Here is a 20,971-nt window from a genome sequence, read left to right on the forward strand (position 1 = left end):
TGAGCATCATTGCTTGTACCTTAGTTTCCAAAGCCCTGTCTGAACAGGAAGGTCTTAGCCTGCTGGTGGAAGGATAACAAAGAGGGAGCCAAGAATTTTGGAGCAGCTACAGAAAAGGCTCCGCCTTGTGTCACCACCAGTCATGCTTCTGATGGTGATGGGACTGAGAGAAGGTGCTCATCCAAGGATCTCAGCACCCAGGCAAGTTCATATAGGGAGATACAAGCCCGGGCCAAAGCCAGTTATCTGCCTAAATGTTTCCCCTCAAATCAGTGAAACTTGCATCTGTATAATGTTAGGGCTGCACATCTGCACATAGAACCTGCATAACATAAATTTAGCAGCCTTTTCCCTGACCCCTTCCCCACTTGCAGCTTGGTACGTAAACTGCTTTGAGGTGGGTTTTTAAAAAATAACAATAAGCAAGTTTAAAAACCCGGCAGAGGGCCTTCTTGGTGGTGGTGCCCGCCCTGTGGAATGCCCTCCCATCAGATGTCAAGGAAATAAACAACTATCTGACTTTTAGAAGACGTCTGAAGGCAGCCCTGTTTAGGGACGTTTTTAATGTTTGATGTTTTATCGTGTTTTCAATATTCTGTTGGGAGCCACGCAGAGTGGCTGGGGAAACCCAGTCAGATGGGAGGGGTATAAGTAATATATTATTATTATAAATTATATAAGTGGCATAGAGGTTTTATGAAACAAACACACAAACAACATTGGGATGACACAAAACCATTTGTGAGCTTTTCACTGCCACAGCCAGGATGCCGGTGTAAAAGGACTTTCAGTCTGCTCCTCTGAGACCCCTGTTATTTGTTTGATAAGATTTAGACACTGCTGGATTGTAAAAACAGCAACAACCTCAAAGTAAAAACAAACATAAAACACACACAAAAAACCATCTATTAAAACTTTAGCAAAAGCAATGTTAAGTTTTCAAAAAGAAAAGACTGAGAATAGATTGAAACTCCCATTGACTTTCTAAACTTATGGGTTGTTGTTGTTGTTTAGTCGTTTAGTCGTGTCCGACTCTTCGTGACCCCCTGGACCAGAGCACGCCAGGCACTCCTGTCTTCCACTGCCTCCCGCAGTTTGGTCAGACTCATGCTGGTAGCTTCGAGAACACTGTCCAACCATCTTGTCCTCTGTCGTCCCCTTCTCCTTGTGCCCTCCATCTTTCCCAGCATCGGGGTCTTTTCCAGGGAGTCTTCTCTTCTCATGAGGTGGCCAAAGTCTTGGAGTCTCAGCTTCAGGATCTGTCCTTCCAGTGAGCACTCAGGGCTGATTTCCTTAAGCATGGAGAGGTTTGATCTTCTTGCAGTCCATGGGACTCTCAAGAGTCTCCTTCAGCACCATAATACAAAAACATCTGGGTAGGCTTATCTAAAGAAAGATGGGTTTACCCGGCACTGAGAAGAGTACCGTAAAGGCCTATTCCTGATGTCAATAGGCAGGGAGTATAGGTGCTGCAAAGCTAAAAGATCAAGTTCTAAAAAATGGGTATGTGGTAACAGTGGAAGGTGTAGCATTTTGGGGATAAGGCGATCTCATAGGTAAACTGGTCACAAATTGTTTGGGGCTTTATGTACTAATAGCATGGGTAGGCCAACTAAGGCCCGGGGGCCGGATCTGGCCCAATCGCCTTCTAAATCCGGCCTGCGGACGGTCCGGGAATCAGCGTGTTTTTACCTGAGTAGAATGTCTCCTTTTATTTAAAATGCATCTCTGGGTTATTTGTGGGGCAAAGGAATTCATTCTTCTTTCCCCCCCAGAATATAGTGTGGTCCCCCACAAGGTCTGAGGGACAGTGGACCGGCCCCCTGCTGAAAAAGTTTGCTGACTCCTGACTAACAGTAATGCCTTGAATCTGGCTTAGTAGCAGATCAGCAACCAGTGGAGATCTCTGAGCACAGGTGTTACAGTCAAACCTCGTATCCTGAGGGCCTCCATTTTGGAATGTTTCGGCTCCAGAATGCCACAAACCCGGAAATCAATGCTCTGGTTTTTAAACATTTTTTGGAAGCCAAACGTCTGACACGGCTTCCGTTTGAGTTCAGGAAGCTCCTGCAACCATTAGAAGCCGCACCTCGGTTGTCGAACGTTTCAGAAGCTGAATGGGCTTCCTGAATGGATTATATTCGACCAGTGGCGTAGCGTGGGGGGTGCAGGGGGGGCCGGCCGCACCAGGCGCAACATCTGGGGGTTAGGGTTAGGGGGCGCAAATCCACAGGTTAGGGGGCGCAAATCCACGGGTTAGGGGGCGCAAATTACTTGCCTTGCCCCGGGCGCTGACAACCCACGCTACGCCACTGTATTCGACAATAAGGTTTGAGTGTGTATGTTAACAAGGTGTGTCAGCAATTGCGCTGCAGCATTCTACCCGAACTGCAGCTTCTGGAGGGAAACTCCCCATAGGGAGGAAAATTCTTAAGTGTGGTATACTTCCCGCTAAACTCACTCTGAATCCATGTCCCCAACACCAGGGCCTTGATCCCTCTGGATTTGTATTGCCCTCCCAGCTCTGCAACAAAACCCGTATTGTACGAATCGAAATCCTCTTAACCCAAGTAAGAGAGGTTTAACATGCTCTTCCTGCAATTGCAGTCATGGCGGGCACCTCCGATTCGGAGCTGGGACGTGTTTTCACAAAGGAACGGCTGCTCACAAGCGCTGCCTCACTCGCTGATGAATGGAGTCGGGATTTAAGATGCTGCTTCGCATTTGGGGCTACTTTGAGACACTCAGGTTGGTGGCAGCCTCCCAAAGGAGAACAACTTTGAAACGAGAGCAGTGCCTTTCATTTGATAATTCGCTACCAAGAGCATTAGTTAGCCTGCTGTCTAAGCAGTTCCAATTAGGAATCCCAAGGGAGGAACTCTCCGTAGTGCTGAACGTGCCATTTTCTATAACCAACTTCAGGGCAACTGTCGGCGCCTCTTCTGGCAGTTGAGGACTGGTTATTTCATTCGTAAATGAATTTTCTTCAAGCTGTAAGAAAAACCAAGGGCTTCCACTGAGCCTGCTGTTGTGAAGTATCTCCCTCGAACTCTGCTGGCTGCGTTGTGGTGGTCAGTAATGTCTGTAACTACATTCAACTGAGCCGGTAAGTCGATTCCATGTGGTTTTCTTGTAGATGAATGAAATGTAGATTGAGGAAGCAGACCAACTGCAACTGACCAAATACAGCCTTGTTCTCCAAAGTCCTGATCTCCAAAACCTGACTGTGATAAAACTGATCCAAAATGGTCCATTAGAGCTCGTTTGATCAAACAGTCAAGAAACAGGTGGACGGGAGAGGATAGCTACTCTTATTTTTGTGGGCATCGCGATGTGAAGTTGGAAACGTCTCTCCTCATCTTGAGCACCTGCTAGAAAGATGATCTGAAATAATATCTCCGTAAAACCCACAGAGCAACAGTTTCCCCATCCACACAGATAGCTGAAGATCTCTTTGAAAATAAGAGATGGTCGCGGAAAATGGTTTATTTCCATGACTAGCCCACCCCAATGGTAAGTTCCTGGGCCAATACCAATATCACTTTGCCTCATTCAGTTTCTAGAGCTTGGAGCAATGGGCTGAAATATAACAAAGAGGATATTTTTGCTGGACATACGGAAGAACTTGCTGGTGGTGCAAGCTTATAAGAGCAGACTGCCTTTTAGTGGGGTGGATTTTTGAAGCAGAGGCGGAAAAACCTCGGGTCAAGGATGCTGTAGAAGATTTCCTGAATGTGCAGGTGTCATTCGCACTTTTTGGGGAGGGGGGTAAAAAAATGAGGTACCAGTACTCATATCTTGATAAAAGTGCTGCAGATGCCAGCATGACATGGCTGCCATGGGCATCAAAAAAGAGGTGATAGATAGGGCAGACAGATAGTCAAAGCTGGGGAAATATATAGAAGAATTGTACACTGAAAATGTTGACTGTAAGAATAAAAGATTTTTTATATATATAAATTAGTTTGGAGTTGGTATTTAACACCAGTCAGATTAGATCAAATAAACAAGGAATATTCGGTGTTATATCGGAGGGGGTGCCAGGAAACAAGGAATTATGTTCACATGTGGTGGGGGTGTAAATATGTACAATTCTTTGGGCAAAGGGTGTTTAAGGAGATGACAGAAATCGCTGGGTTAAAGCTGACCGAAAGCCCAGAGGTAGCATTATTATCAATTTACGATGGGGTGGAAGGTTGACAGGCTATGAAGGACTCGCTCACAAATTTATTGACAGCTGCACGAATTACTATAGCTAGGAAGTGGAAGGGGAAACAGAATATAAAATGGAAGAATGGTATGAAGAGGTGTGGGATATAGCTATTCATGATAAATTAACATGTGGCATTAAGGTAAGACGGGGAATGTGCAGGAGGAATGATTTGGAGGAGATATGGAAGGTGTTTGTAGAATCTGTACTGTTGAAACGGAAAGGGGTCAAACCATTGCAAGAGGTGTTGGAATTTTGGGAGGTTGGATAGTTACAATGGAATGCTCTCGGCAGTGGAGTCAGGTATTTATTCTTATTTATATATGATGATTACTTTGCCAAGAAAACAGAAAAAAGAGGTGGTGGTCCTTACCTCAGAGAATCTTTCTGTGGTGGTTCCCCATTTGCAGAACGTTTTCCCCAGGGACGTCCTGCAGGCAAGACATATGCTCTGCCAATGAGCTACAGTCCTTTCTGCATCCCACCTGGAGAGAATCTACCCATTCCACTTGTGATGTGCGTCCTCGGTTGACGGACCAGGTAGCCCCAAACACCTTCACTTGCCACCCTCTCTGGCACCCTATCTGCATAACCTAGCAGTTCTAAAATATACTGTCCATTCCGGGTCGCCCAGCCACTGCCACAGTGTCCTTTCACTTGGCAGAGCAAAATGAGCAGGTGACAACAAATGTTGCAAGGTTTTCAGCTGGGGCAATCAGAATAAGACCCTCTGTTTGACTACAGTGGTACCTCTGGATACGTACTTAATTCGTTCTGGAGGTCCCTTCTTAACCTGAAACTGTTCTTAACCTGAAGCACCACTTTAGCTGATGGGGCCTCCTGCTGCTGCCGCACCACCGGAGCAAGATTTCTGTTCTCATCCTGAAGCAAAGTTCTTAACCCGAGGTACTATTTCTGGGTTAGTGGAGTCTGTAACCTGAAGCGTCTGTAACCCGAGGTACCATTGTATTGATTCAAAACCCTAAAATGTACAGTGGACGCTCGGGTTGTGAACGTGATCCATGCGTGATGCACGTTCGCAACCTGCAGCGTTTACAACCCGCAGCTGCGCATCGGCACAGGTTGCGATTCGGTGCTTCTGCGCATGCGCGACCACCGAAACCCGGAAGTAACCCCTCCTGGTACTTCCGGGTTTCAGTGGTCCATAACCCAAAAAAACGCAACCTGAATCGTCTGTAACTCAAGGCATGACTGTAGTTTATATAATTGACTTTTTATTTCTATTTTTTGTCTATGGTATTGTTGTATTATTGCTATGGCCGATGGCTGACACAAGAAGAAGAGAAGAGCTTGGATTTGATATCCCGCTTTCTCACGACCCGAAGGAGTCTCAAAGCGGCTAACATTCTCCTTTCCCTTCCTCCCCCACAACAAACACTCTGTGAGGTGAGTGGGGCTGGGAGACTTCAGAGAAGTGTGACTAGCCCAAGGTCACCCAGCAGCTGCATGTGGAGGAGCGGGGAAGCGAACCCGGTTCACCAGATTACGAGTCTACCGCTCCTAACCACTACACCACACTGGCTCCTAGATCCATAAATAAAGATTCATTCATTCATTCTTCACTTGCCACTAATCAGCCAGGAGACGATGGCCATTTTGCTGCAAAGTTCTAGCTGCTTCCTTCCAGACATCTTGAGGTGTGCAAGACTATGTACAATTCCACTGCCCTGCAAGATTGCCATGGGGCTGTGGTGGGCGGCTCTTGGCTTGGCCCTGCTCCCTCTCCCAATATATTGCGCAGCCTTTAACGTCGGCCTGGTGGGACCTTGGACCTGCGACCCCTTCTTCTCCAAGGCTTTCCCCCAAGTTGCTGCGAAGCTTGCTATGGAGCGAATAAGGGTAGATCCTTCTGTTAACTCTCCCCATCAGCTGGACTGCATGTTATGCGAGGAAGGCTGCCAAACTTCTAAAGCCCTGGCTGGATTCATTGGCTATGAAAAGCACCTGTCAGCTTTCATAGGTCCCCTGAACCCAGGCTACTGCGCCGCAGCCTCCCTGCTTGGCAGGAGCTGGAACAAAGCTGTGTTTTCCTGGGCCTGCGTCAGCGATGAATTGGACAGCCCAGGCCATCACCCTACTTTTGTAAGAACGTTGCCCTCTCCGCCGGGGATCCTTCTCTCCCTGTTGAAATATTTCAGCTGGGCTCATGTCGGCATTGTCTCTTCCCAAGAGGAGCTTTGGAGGGACACGGCTAACAAATTGGCAACGGCGCTGAGGAACCGGGGGCTCCCGGTGGGTGTCGTCACCTCAATGGGGAGAGGAGATGGAGATGCTGAAGGAACTTGGGCCAAGATCCAAGCTGCCGGTGACATTAAAGGTAAGGAGGGTGAGAATGAACTCTTGGCCCAGCGGGAATAGAGAAGGTTTCAGGGCACTTGCAGACTGTCACTGTTTTGGGTGGGATTCAACAACTGTTTTACTTGCAGAAGATATCTGAAGGCAACCCTGTTTAGGGAAGTTTTTAATGTTTGATGTTTTATCGTGCTTTAAATATTCTGTTGGGAGCTGCCCAGAGTGGCCGGGGAAACCCACCCAGATGGATGCGGTATGTATGTATGTATGTATGTATGTATGAATGAATGTATGTATGTAAAGGTAAAGGGACCCCTGACCATTAGGTCCAGTCGTGACCGACTCTGGGGTTGCGGCGCTCATCTCGCTTTATTGGCCGAGGGAGCCGGTGTTTGTCTGCAGACAGCTTCCGGGTCATGTGGCCAGCATGACTAAGCCGCTTCTGGCGAACCAGAGCAGCGCCGTTTACCTTCCTGCCGGAGCGGTACCTATTTATCTATTTGCACTTTGACGTGCTTTCGAACTGCTAGGTTGGCAGGAGCAGGGACCAAGCAACGGGAGCTCACCCCGTTGCGGGGATTTGAACCACCGACCTTCCGATCGGCAAGTCCTAGGCTCTGTGGTTTAACCCACAGCACCACCCGCATCCCATATGTATGTATGTATGTATGTATGTATGTATGTTTGAATGTATGTATGTATGTATAAATAAATTATTACTGATGTAGAACAGAATGTCCCTATTTTTATCTGAGGAATGTTGGAGGGTATGTTAGATAGGTCTTTAATTTGACCCATTAAGGCTCTTCTGTTATGACAGAAATTATCCTGGGCTGCCTTATGTACCTTATACAGCTCTTGTAAGGACCATGATGTTTTACATCCACTGTCGGGAGTCATTATACCTGGGCCTTTGGTTTGATTCAGCAGCCTGGCCATTTTGGTGTTCTTAAAATGACTCTTTGATTTCTGTGCCACAGTTATCATTTTGTGCATGCATTCGGCTCTCATCGGAGGAGAGGATCAGGCCACCTTGCTTACGAAGGCCCAAGAAATGGGTCTGGCCGATGGCAGATACGTCTTCCTGCCGTACGACACGTTGTTCTACAGCCTCCCGTACCGAAACCACTCCTACTTCATTCTGGAAAACGACCGCTCCTTCCGGGAAGCCTACGATGCAGTGTTGACCATTACTTTGCAGTCCGGGGACAAAACGTTTTATGAGGCGTTTGAGGCAGCGAAACGAAGGGGTGAAATCCCTCTCGATCTGGAACCTGAGCAGGTCAGGACTGCATAGAGCAGAAGGCTTCCATTTTGCTCCAAATAATAATAATAATAATAATAATAATAATAATAATAATAATAATAATAATAATAATAATATATTTATACCCCATCCAGCTGGCTAGGTTTCCAGCAAAATATTGAATACAATAATTCATCAAATATTAAAAGCGTCCCTAAACAAGGCTGCCTTCAGATGTCTTCTAAAAGTCAGATGGTTGTTTATTGCCTTGACATCTGCTGGGAGGGTGTTCCATAGGGCAGGCGCCACCACCAAGAAGGCCCTCTTCCTGGTTCCCTGCAATCTCACTTCTCGCAGTGAGGGAACCGCCCGAAGGTCCTCTGAGCTGGACCTCAGTGAACAATGGGGGTGGAGATGCTCCTTCAGGTCTACTGGGCCAAGGCCCTTTAGGACTTTAAAGGTCAGCACCAACACTTTGAATTGTGCCTGGAAATGTAAATGTAAAGCTAAATATCATTCCTGCACCCATCCTAATCAATCACGGTTGCCTTCTTCAGCAATCCACCTCCACATTATAGCTGTAGAAATGCACTTGGCGGAGAGGAAGGGAGGACCAAACCCCAGGTGTCCTTGTCTGTAATCCACCTACTGTGGATCTTCCTGTCTTCTACCCCCACCAGACACAATGGACCACCAGAGAAGTGATTTGTAGAATGAATGGAAGGTCCCTTGCAAACCTGCTTTGGGTAACCTCGCAAATGAGCTCAGCAAAAAACCTTGCACTCCATTCAGGAGATACATGAACATGAAATTTATTATGGTCAGAAAAGCAGCTTGAGAAACGCAAATGGAACTACAATCCCAATAGCAAAGCAAACATTTAAAACAATATACAGCAACGGCTTTTAAGTTTAAAAGTGTGATAGGTATATAAACACATACAAACTTTAAAATAGACTACCTTAGAGAAATGACCCAAAGTCACCCGTGGATCTGGGTTTGGGAATTTTCTTAACAAACTAGATTGAATCAGGGGATGGTCTGCGCCTACAGATCTGTGCGCAGAATCTGCTTTTTCAACAAATTTGTGATCATCTAATAAATCATCATCTAATCTCCATCTAAAAGAGATTTGGCTTTCTTTTTGTAATTCCATAGTCAGGGAATTATGGTCTGAAAAGGTTCTGGGATTGATTTCAATTTTTTTGACTCTTGTTTCCAATTCTTTGGAAATCCATACAGAGTCTATTCTCTACCTGCAGAATCTGGTGACATTCTGGGTCATTTTGTGGTTTTTGCCTAACAGGAGAAGATCGAATTTTTGCTTTACTGGGAGGTCAGCAAGCCTCACCATTCAGGAGATATTCTCTGTACTTCCATAATTTTTGAACGCATTGGCTTCCCCCAATAATTAACCAAGAATGGCTAGAAGCCATTTCCAACACAGCACGTTGGCTTAGCTCCTTTTCCTTTCCCAAATAGGCAACATTTGGAGTCAGGTGGGAAAGAGAGTTGGGAAGCTGGATTTCTTTATTTCATAAAATATCTCCCCCATCCTTCGCTTGCTCTCTCCTCCCCTTACTGGGCATTTGTGGAAGCAAAAGTCAGCTAAACGATATGATGGATGTCAGCTCTAGTTTGCCTCTGAGCCAGACCATTTCCCAGGTTTTGGTAGGCGCTAAAAACCTGCTGTCTTTTTCAGGTCTCTCCACTCTTCGGCACCATCTATGACGCCATTTACCTGGTTGCAAAAGCTTTAGCCAAGGCCCATCAACAGGGGGCGACTGAGGTCTCGGGGGAAACGTTGACTCAGCACGTCAGAAACCTCGACTTTGCGGGGTTCAGCCGCAGGGTAGAGGCTGACAGCAAAGGAAAACCTCTGGCCCAATATATCGTCCTGGACACAGACGGCAGAGGGAGCCATTTCTTCCCCACCTACTTGCTGGTGGCATCCTCTGGCTTGGTACAACCCCTGGAAAGGGCGACACACTTTCCTGGAGGAAGCCCACCCCCAGCTGATTCCAGCTGTTGGTTCGATCCAGATGTTCCCTGCATCAGAGGTAAGTGGTGCCCGTATCGCCCATATCTAACATCCTTGCACTTTGTTGACACTCCTTCTTAATCCATGTCTCGTTTTTATTACGTCTCTGGAGATATTTCAAACCATATCATATTTTTATACACACATAACTTCCCACCCCTCCTTTCCTGATGTTTATTTTTATTGCTCCGTTCCCCCCCTCTATAATTTTTAATTGAATTTTCTGTTTTACAATTTAGAATACTCATTTACACATCCTTAAAATATCAATGACTTCCCTTCTTCTCTTTCCGTGGTTCATTTTGCATAACATAAATCCCTGAATATTTTACATAAGCTAAAACCATTCAGTATTCCATTACAGTGGTACCTTGGGTTAAGAACTTAATTCGTTCTGGAGGTCCGTTCTTAACCTGAAACTTTTCTTAACCTGAAGCACCACTTTAGCTAATGGGGTCTCCTGCTGCTGCCACACCACCGCCACATGATTTCTATTCTCATCCTGAAGCAAAGTTCTTAACCCGAGGTACTATTTCTGGGTTAGCGGAGTCTGTAACCTGAAGTGTCTGTAACCTGAGGTACCACTGTATTACATCCATCAAAACTTATTTACACTGTTGAATTTATCTTAATGATGCCCACATTTTCAAATAAACACAATTTCCCTCCATATATTCAACAAACGTTTTCCAATCTTCTTTAAATGTATGTTCTTCTCTTATTCTATGTGTTAGGTCCAAAAGCTGCACATATTCCATCAGTTTCTGTTGCCATTCTTCTTTAGTCTTTCCATTTGGGAGCTAACAGAACATGGGCTGAAGTAGTGGCATACATAAGCAGCCTTTTTATTACTCCATTTTATCAGCTGTTTTAAAATACATACGGTAGGTTTTTATTATCAGAGCCCGGCAAGCAGGTCTGTTGAGTAGTCTCTCACCCTGGAATTTTTTACCTTAACAAGACGATCTTCTGGGGGCCGTGTGCCAGAGGTGGGTGCCCGGACACTGAGGTCCAGTGCTGAGGGCCTTCTGGCAGTTCCCTCGCTGTGAGAAGCCAAGTTACAGGGAATCAGGCAGAGGGCCTTCTCGGTGGTGGCGCCCACCCTGTGGAACACCCTCCCACCAGATGTCAAAGAGAACAACAACTCCCAGACTTTTAGAAGACATCTGAAGGCAGACCTGTTTAGGGAAGCTTTTAATGTTTAATAGGTTATTGTATTTTAGTGTTTTATTGGAAACTGCCCAGAGTGGCTGGAGAAACCCAGCCAGATGGGCGGGGTATAAATAATAAATTATTATTATTATTATTATTATTATTATTATTATTATTATTATTATTATTAGGACAGAGGCAAAAGTGGGTGGAGCAAGGAAGGTCAAACTTATCTGTTTGTTGTTGTTAAATGCATTGTCCAGTCTTCCCCAGCAGGTGTCACAACGGTTTCAACCATTTAAAGATCAGTATTTAAAAACATTTGAAACAAATATAGAGGCTTTATCTCAGATCTTGGACACGTTTCCAGTCAGGCAAAAACACCCAAGGGGTGGCACGGAGCAGGGCTCAGGGGTTGTATAGCCTAGTGAGATTATCGAAGGCCAAATAGAGAGGGCTGGGGGCCACATTTAGCCTTCAGGTCCTGAGTCCCTCTGCCTCGCCCAAGTTTACAATACAGTGGTACCTCGGGTTAAGCACTTAATTCGTTCCGGAGGTCCGTTCTTAACCTGAAGCACCGCTTTAGCTAATGGGGCCTCCCACTGCTGCCGTGCCGCCGAAGCACAATTTCTGTTCTCATCCTGAAGCAACGTTCTTAACCCGAGGTAATATTTCTGGGTTAGCGGAGTCTGTAACCTGAAGCGTCTGTAACCCGAGGTACCACTGTAAAGCAGATCTGGGGTATTTCAGCTGTAGATCTCCTCGCTGCTGACGGCTGTTGTGTATTTACGCTGGCTTCTGGCAATTAGAAATGGCATGGGGAATACTCGGCTTATCCTATCAAGAAAAGAAAAGAACTTAATATAATTTGAGTTGTTTCCAAAGACAAAGGTGGCAGTCAAGAAACTGGGAGTGGGGCATAGTTCTTCCCTGGGGAGGGGGGAGGGAGGGGACAAAAGACTTTCAGGCATTTTGTTTGCAACTAAAGTTGGGGCGTGGGACGCGGGTGGCGCTGTGGGTTAAACCACAGAGCCTAGGACTTGCCGATCAGAAGGTGGGCGGTTCGAATCCCCGTGACAGGGTGAGCTCCCGTTGTTCGGTCCCTGCTCCTGCCAACCTAGCAGTTCGAAAGCACGTCGAAGTGCAAGTAGATAAATAGGTACCACTCTGGTGGGAAGGTAAACGGTGTTTCCGTGCGCTGAAGTGGCTTAGTCATGCTGGCCACATGACCCGGATGCTGTACGCTGGCTCCCTCGGCTTATAGAGAGAGATGAGCGTGCAACCCCAGAGTCGGTCACGACTGGACCTAATGGTCAGGGATCCCTTTACCTTTAAAGTTGGGGCAAAAGTTAACACCTGAAACCTCCAGAGAGGGATTGCAGGGTCTGCAGGCAGAGAGGGGCCAGCTTCTGTCCTTGGCAATAAAAGGATCTCCAGGGGGCAAGCGCTGGGCAAGACCGCTGCTTGAGATGTTGCCAGTCAGAGTAGGCAATGCTTGCAATTATTATTCATTTGTTAATTGCTTCTCATGAGATACCCCAAAGTGATTTGCAATACCTTCCAAGGAGCTCATTGGATGGTGGCTAACAGATTGAGGTTGAATCCTGACAAGACAGAAGTACTGTTTTTGGGGGACAGGGGGCGGGTTGGTGTGGGGGATTCCCTGGTCTTGAATGGGGTAATGGTGCCCCTGAAGGACCAGGTGCGCAGCCTGGGAGTCATTTTGGACTCACAGCTGTCCATGGAGGCGCAGGTCAATTCTGTGTCCAGGGCAGCTGTTTATCAGCTCCATCTGGTATGCAGGATGAGACTCTATCTGCCCGCAGACTGTCTCGCCAGAGTGGTGCATGCTCTGGTTATCTCCCGCTTGGACTACTGCAATGCGCTCTACGTGGGGCTACCTTTGAAGGTGACCTGGAAACTATTAATCCAGAATGTGGCAGCTAGACTGGTGACTGGGAGCGGCCGCCGGAACCACATAACACCAGTCTTGAAAGACCTACATTGGCTTCCCAGTACATTTCCAAGCACAATTCAAAGTGTTGGTGCTGACCTTGAAAGCCCTAAACGGCCTCGGTCCAGTATACCTGAAGGAGCGTCTCCACCCCCATCATTCTGCCCGGACACTGAGGTCCAGCTCTGAGGGCCTTCTGGTGGTTCCCTCCCTGCAAGAAGCCAAATTACAGGGAACAAAGGGCAGAGGGCCTTCTGGGTAGTGGCACCCGCCCTGTGGAACGCCCTCCCATCAGATGTCAAAGAGAAAAACAACTACCAGACTTTCAGAAGACATCTGAAGGCAGCCCTGTTTAGGGAAGCTTTTAATGTTTCATAGACTATTGTATTTTAATATTCTGTTGGAAGCCACCCAGAGTGGCTGGGGAAACCCAGCCAGATGGGCAGGGTATAAATAAATTATTATTATTATTATTATTATTATTATTATTATTATTATTATTATTATTATTATTATTATCATTATTTACATGGTTCTCCTCCCCATTTCAACCTCACAGCAACCCTGCAAGCAGGCTTGGCAAAGAGATTGCAACTGGCCCAAAGTCAGCTTCATGACTGAGTCTGGATTTGAACCCTGGTTTCCCAGGTCCTGGTCCAACACTCTAACCATTACACCACACTGTAGTAAGACAATCCCTGCCCTTGGGCTAAAAAAATCTAAAAAGGTACGGCACACGAGGAAAGAGGTGTGGGGAGGGTAGAGGAAAAAGTAAAGAGCAAGCTTCTTAAAGTCACAGTTTTTAGAATGACCACCTGGGATGGAAACAGTTCATGTAGCCCTGCCTTGACCCATCCCTTGTCCCTGTTACTTGTCTAGGTCTGGAGCCACCCGTCGTGGTATTGATCCTGCTGCCGCCACTCACCCTTCTGCTCTTCGGGATGTGCCTGGCATACCTGATCAGGTAAGAGCATTTTCTTCTCTTTCTAGTTTTGAAGAAGGCCTCTGCCTAGCTCACTGGTCAGGAGGCAAGCTCATCATGACATTTGAGCCATTATCTGAGGCAGGGTGGGGAAAAAACATTTTCTCATCCCAAGGGCCAAATTACCTTCTGGGTGACCTTCTGAGGACCACATGTCTGTGGTGGGAGCAGCGGCGTAGCGTGGGTTGTCAGCACCCGGGGCAAGGCAAGTAATTTGCGCCCCCTAACCCGGGGCAAGGCAATTAATTTGCGCCCCCTAAGCCGTGGATTTGCGCCCCCTAACCCTACAAATCTATGCCTATGAATGATGGTCCCTCTCTCTCTCTCTTTCTCATATTCCAATTGATTCCCATTTCCTCCGATCGATCCCCGAAGCTCTCACCCAGCGAAATTTGTGCGTAATTACGCTTCGCCATCCCTAATCCTGCCGCTTCCACCGGGAAATCATGACGGTGCGTTTCTCCTCTCCAAACTTTCCCCGGCCCTTTGCCAGCCGGCACAGCCCTTTTGGCTACGAGCTCCCCTCCTTCTCCGCCCGCTTCCGACCCCACCTCCCCGTCCAGCCTCCCTACCTCCTGAAAAAAGGTGCCGGCGCCGAGCAGGACACCCCCCCGCAGCCATCGGAGAGAGGCGGGGCCGAGGGAGGCGAGCCAATGGGCGAGGCGGGGGTAGGTGGCCACGGGGGCGGGCGCTGCCGCAGTCCTCGGGTGGGCAAGGTAGGAGCAGGCGGAGGCTGGCCGGCCGCTCTGACAATAGGGGCGGGCCGAGGGCACGACGCGGCTGGGCCCTCTGGACTCGCGCCCCCCCAGATGTTACGCCCGGTGCGGCCGGCACCCCTGGCACCCCCAACGCTACGCCACTGGGTGGGAGGGGCCAGAGTCAAAAGGGGGTGGGGTAATATATATTACTTTTCCACACCACTTGCTTCTACACACACACATGGCCTCTCCATTCTCCATCGAGACAAGCAAGAGGCATTGCCAGAGTTCAGGGATACCTTTCACTCAGGCAAAGCACTCCTGGAAGGTGCAAAGCTGTTGGAGAGAAAGATTTGGGAACGAGATCCTTATTCTCTTGCAGCAGAGTTAGCGCAATGGCAGTTGCTCCAAGCACATTAAAACCTGGTTAGATTTACATCTGCCCTCATCCATCTTTAAACAAATGTTTCCCACAAAAATACTTAGGCTAGAATAAATCACAGACACGTAGCTTTGCGAGTAAGTGAATGCTTTACTCACAGAGTTTCCAGAAGTTACCAAAAACAAGTCTCCATCTGATGGCAGTAAATAGAAAAGAAAAAGGTTGCAAGTGCCCCCCCTTTTTGTACAGTACTTGTTTTCCTTACAAAAAAGCACCTGCAGTCTTTGGGTTAACAAAGATGCAGGCTATACAATCTCTCTTCTGGATAGATTCAATTCACTTGGTTTTTCCTGCAACTGGGAGCCACTGACTGCATGTCTCCTTCTTTGCTTATTCCAGGAAGCACTAGACAGATTGGGGGGCAGAGCCTGCTGAGAACCTGTTAAGCCACACCCACCTGCAACCTGATCTCTGGGCTCAGGTTAACTCTTTCATGCACACAAGTGTGAATCAGTAACCGTATGTAACAACAGTATCAGAGCCAATGAGGGGTGTGGCTTGAGGTGAGAGGGATAGTTGTCCTAGGGATAGTTCTTCCTCATCCCTAGATACATGCATGATTAATAATAACAAGGGCTTTGTACATTTATTATTATAAGTCATAGTTGTATTAGTAGTAGTCTACAGCCCTATAACCACAGGTCTCAGGGGGGTTCACAAGATTAAATCACAATATAAAAACATAAGTTACATAATTTAACAGATGCAAAACAGGTTCTCAGCTTTGGCTGGCCATCCAAATTCTCATGGAACATCCAGCTTGGCACAAACTTTGCGATCCACTCTAGCACAGAGTTCATTCAGGCTCCATTTGGCTTGCACGGCTCCTTCCAACCCAGCCATAGGCAGGAATCCGCTCCACGTTTTGACGACTGTCTATTCTGAGTCATCGACAGCCTTCAGTCTCACAAAGGGAGAGTTACTGGGAGGTCTAATTGGTTAATGACTGCAGACCTTGGGAAATAAATTGTGCTAACTAAGTGTTACGCGTGGAACAATTATGACATGCCAGGTGTTCAAAATCCTCTGACAATTCAGGAGTTCGCAGATTTCCTGCTTAGCACTTAGAAAAATAAGAGCACCGAATCATTAATACATTAAGGTGAGCAAGCGCCCACTTGCAACGTTTGGCGTTGACCCTAAAATGGTCTAGGCCAGGGTGATGTCGTTGGACTATAGCAGGGTTTCCCAAACGTGGGTCTCCAGCTTGTTTCAGACTACAACTCCCATCATCCCTAGCTAGCAGGACCAGTGGTCAGGGATGATAGGATCTGTAGTCCAAAAACAGCTTGAGACCAAAATTGCACTATGACATCCATCTGCATCCCTACTTTTGTAGAAGATCCCTTGTAGGCAATAATAATAATAATAATTTATTATTTATACCCCGCCCATCTGGATGGGTTTCCCCAGCCACTCTGGGCGGCTTCCAACAGAATATTAAAATACAATAACCTATTAAACATTAAAAGCTTCCCCAAACAGGGCTGCCTTCAGATGCCTTCTAAAAGTCTGGTAGTTGTTGTTCTCTTTGACATCTGGTGGGAGAGCATTCCACAGGGTGGGTGCCGCTACCAAGAAGGCCCTCTGACTGGTTCCCTGTAACCTCACTTCTCACAGGGAGGGAACCGCCAGAAGGCCCTCGGCACTGGACCTCAGTGTCCGGACAGAACGATGGGGGTGGAGACGCTCCTTCAGGTATACAGGACCGAGGCCGTTTAGGGCTTTCAAGGTCAGCACCAACACTTTGAATTGTGCTAGGAAACGTACTGGGAGCCAATGTAGGTCTTTCAAGACCGGTGTTATGTGGTCTCGGTGGCCGCTCACAGTCACCCGTCTAGCTGCCGCATTCTGGATTAGTTGTAGTTTCCGGGTCACCTTCAAAGGTAGCCCCACATAGAGCGCATTGCAGTAGTCCAAGCGAGAGATAACTAGAGCATGCACCACTCTGGAGAGACACTCTGTGGGCAGGGAGGGTCTCAGCCTTCATACCAGATGGATGCGTACAAGAAAGAGCTTTCAGGTGTCACAAGAGTCTTCATTCCCAGCTGAAGAAAAGTCTCTGGAGGACATGGGGTAGAGGAAGCTGTTGTAGAGGATATTTGTTTGTTTGTTTGTTTTTTTGGGGGGGCAAACTTGGATTCCCAACAAGACATCCCAGAACTGATGAGAGATAGGCAATAACAACAGCAGAGCTTGATTGTACAACCTGCATCAGTTTATCTGAGCAGGGTTGTGTGGGCCACCGACTGATAAAATTTGGCAGGTTTATTATTATTATTATTATTATTAATATTTATTAAAGTTTCAGAAAAAGAAATTGCGTAAAAACAAAAAAGTACAAAAATAAAAGACAAAAATAAAAATACAAGAAAAATACAGAATAAGTACACAGATAAAAAAATAAAAATAAAAAATCAACCTTTCCATATCTTTCATTCATATCCTTGTTTACCTGACCTCCTCATACCTCCCATTTTTGTATTCCAATTCAATTAATTAATTCAGCAATTTCTTTCCCTCCTTATTATCCTGATCTTTGATCTTAATATATTATAACATTAAATTTTTACCTATTTAAAAATCCAATTTTCCATATTCTTTTATATCATTGCAGCTAGAAACTGCTTAACTTCATTCAAACATCATTCTAACATTCATTAATTTTGCAATACTTCTGTAAATAGTCTTTAAATTTCTTCCAATCTTCTTCCACCGACTCTTCTCCCTGATCTCGGATTCTACCAGTCATTTCCGCCAATTCCATGTAGTCCATCACTTTCATCTGCCATTCTTCCAGAGTGGGTAAATCTTGTGTCTTCCAATACTTTGCGATGAGTATTCTTGCTGCTGTTGTAGCAGGTTTATTGAAACTGTGATTGACGGTGGTACTTTGGTTCCCAAACTTAATCCGTTCCAGAAGTCTGTTCCAAAACCAAGCATGCTTTCCCATAGAAAGCAATGCAAAACGGATTAACCCTTTTCTAGACTTTTAAAAGCAACCCCAGCAGCAATTTAGCATGAATTGCACTATCTAACGAGACCACTGATCCCTAAAACGAAAGCAATAATCAATGTACTGTACTATAAAATGAATAAGATAGTATTGTAGATGATAAAAAGTAAAATTATTCTTTCTTCTTACCTGCACTGATGCTAGTTGTCGTTTGGATGGGGGGCTTTGATCCATTTCCGCAGCCACACAATCAGTCAGTAGCTGAACAGGGTTCCACAGAGTCACGAAAACAAATGAACCGGGGAAAACCTCAAAAACAAAAATGCAAAATTAATAGCGGAAATAAAAGCGCCAAGCTTAATCGGTTCCAGAAGTCTGTTTGACTTGCAAAATGTTCGAAAACCAAGGCGCACCCCAGAAACAATAGCTGACAGCCGCATCGGACGTTCAGCTTCCAAAAAACGTTCGCAAACCAGAACACTTATTTCTGGGTTTTTGGCGTTTGGGAACCAAGGCATTGTTTGAGAACCAAAGTACCACTATTTCCCACATAAATCCCATGGGTGTTTCTCCAGGGGAAGGGATTTCCAATTTCACCTACATGATTTGCTTCGAAGGAAATTTGGAACGATCCGAGACACTTCGATGCTTAACAAAGAACTGGAAATGCCTGGAAATGCCGAGGCAAGCTCTCCGAGGCTGGTGCCATGTGAAGAGCAAACACCTATTTTGGGATGGGGTTTGAGATGAGCTTTATTTATTTCAGAATTTATCTGTTTTGGAAAATCTGTACACCGCTTGGTTTGTAAAAAAAAACTGCAAAGTGGTTTGTGGTGGTGGTGATGGAGCAATTAATGTCTGCTTGAAAGACACTGTACTTATTGTCAGGAAAAAGCAGCAATGCAAGAGCGAGCTGCAGGTGTCTGGAATGCAAAACAGGATGTTGATGTTTGGGACTGTACTATTGGAACAAAGGGGCAGTCTATTCACTGTACTGAGCACCGGATGTTAGCTCAGAGTGTCATCTGACCTGTACTGGAAGTACAGGGGTGGGTTATCTCTCTCTACTGTTGGAGACTGGAGAGTGCAGACGTGTTTCTCTGTACTGCTGCAATGACAGAAATAAAGACATGTAAATAGATTTCTGTATGCTCTTTCCCCTCCCTGAGGGAAGCAGGGAGGAGGGAGGAGAGGTGTGTCCCTCTCACGCTGAGTGGGATCGCCGATAGTGACCTCGCCTGTATCCTGCCGGGAGACGCAGACGGGGAGGTCAACCAGGATCTCAAGCCGAATGCCTGGAGAATGGCCAGTTACCTCTGACTGCGGCCTGAGAATCCGACACTTATATTAACTGAATCTAAGAGTTTCCATCAAAAAAGTACAATTTAAAGGGGGGGATGCTTTAATTATATGCTTGTGAAGGAGAAGAGGACTGAGCAGTGATTCAGGCTGGGGTGCAACAGGACTCCCCCAGGACTGATAATTTAGCTGGGCCTGTGCATTGCGAGGGCTTCAGTGATAAAATCATCTCCGATGCAGCCAAGTTATTCCCCCAAAATCATTCCCCTAGCAGAGTCAGATGGGACAGAGGCAAGTCCAAGAAGGGAGACTCAGGCTGGGGTGTGACAGGCAACCTTCTCTGAGCGTGGATAATTCTGCTGTGCCAAAAGTAATACAGTGAACATGACTGCCTAACATGAATAGCTTGGGAGTTACAGAGAGCCGTTTTTGGGGTTGATTGAATGACCTGGTTGCACCCGTGATGGAGGAATGATGAAGTTCCCCTTCCTAGGCTGACTGGAAGGAAGAAAGTGGATCACGCAGAGAGAAGTCGGGCAGCCTCCTCTCCGAGGGACTAATTTGGGCCCAGAGAGGGTGGGGGTGTCAGGGCTGGAGTCAGTTGCAGGTCAGTAATAAAGGAAGCAGATCTCCGTTGTCAATGAAGTTAACTCTTTATTTCAGGAACAGCAGTCACGAAATTAAAAGACGCCTGCTTCTTGGGAGAAAAGCAATGACAAACCTAGACAGCATCTTAAAAAGCAGAGACATCACCTTGCCGACAAAGGTCCGTAGAGTTAAAGCTATGGTTTTCCCAGTAGTGTTGTATGGAAGTGAGAGCTGGACCATCAAGAAGGCTGATCGCCGAAGAATGGATGCTTTTGAATTCTGGTGCTGGAGGAGACTCTTGAGAGTCCCATGGACTGCAAGAAGATCAAACCTCTCCATTCTGAAGGAAATCAGCCCTGAGTGCTCACTGGAAGGACGGAGCCTGAAGCTGAAGCTCTAATACTTTGGCCACCTCATGAGAAGAGAAGACTCCCTGGAAAAGAGTCCGAAGTTGGGAAAGATGGAGGGCGCAAGGAGAAGGGGACGACAGAGGACGAGATGGTGGGACAGTGTTCTCGAAGCTATCAGCATGAGTTTGACCAAACTGTGGGAGGCAGTGGAAGACAGGAGTGCCTGGCGTGCTCTGGTCCATGGGGTCACGAAGAGTCGGACATGACTAAACTACTAAACAACAACATTCAAGGAACATACAACTCGGCTTAGTGGTCTCAGCAACACCCCCTATGGAGCAGTTGCCAGGATTGAAGGTCTCTGCCTTCCACCTTTCTAAGGCTCCTTCTTTCCTGGATGTTTCCCAATCAGTCTCAAACTGTGTCTGTGCACCTCTGACCTCCCCATTACTTTGCAAATTTTTGGAGTCTCGGGTGTAGGAGCTTGTTACAGCAGGAGAGAGAGGCGATACGATAATCTTTATTTTCTTTGGCCCATACAGAACAACGAAATTGAAAAAAAAATCTACATGAGGCATTCAAAACCAACAAGCCTGCTATCCCAGCTATGCCAACCTGGTTAGCCCCCTAAAAACTCTGATACCCCATTTTTGAAATACAATATGCTCCCATAGAGACTACCTTACACCGTGTTTAAAACCAAAATCGCATTTGGATAGAAACTGTTTCTCAGGCGGCTA

General features: G+C 46.5%; 1 protein-coding gene across 1 annotated transcript in view; it reads left to right on the forward strand.

Moving 5' to 3' along the window:
- The window catches only part of LOC308588529 (retinal guanylyl cyclase 2-like), a gene marked incomplete at its 5' end in the record, with an annotated part of 66,362 nt that overhangs the window by 9,002 nt on the left and 36,389 nt on the right, over positions 1–20,971 (forward strand). The window contains 5 exons of the mRNA XM_081196942.1: positions 5,973–6,548; positions 7,504–7,805; positions 9,472–9,829; positions 13,796–13,880; positions 14,392–14,614. Coding sequence (XP_081053068.1) covers positions 5,973–6,548; positions 7,504–7,805; positions 9,472–9,829; positions 13,796–13,880; positions 14,392–14,614 — 1,544 coding nt within the window. The remainder of the gene's footprint in view (positions 1–5,972; positions 6,549–7,503; positions 7,806–9,471; positions 9,830–13,795; positions 13,881–14,391; positions 14,615–20,971) is intronic.

This window comes from Podarcis bocagei (genome assembly GCF_964188305.1).
Source record: "Podarcis bocagei genome assembly, chromosome: 6".
Classification (NCBI taxonomy): domain Eukaryota; kingdom Metazoa; phylum Chordata; class Lepidosauria; order Squamata; family Lacertidae; genus Podarcis; species Podarcis bocagei.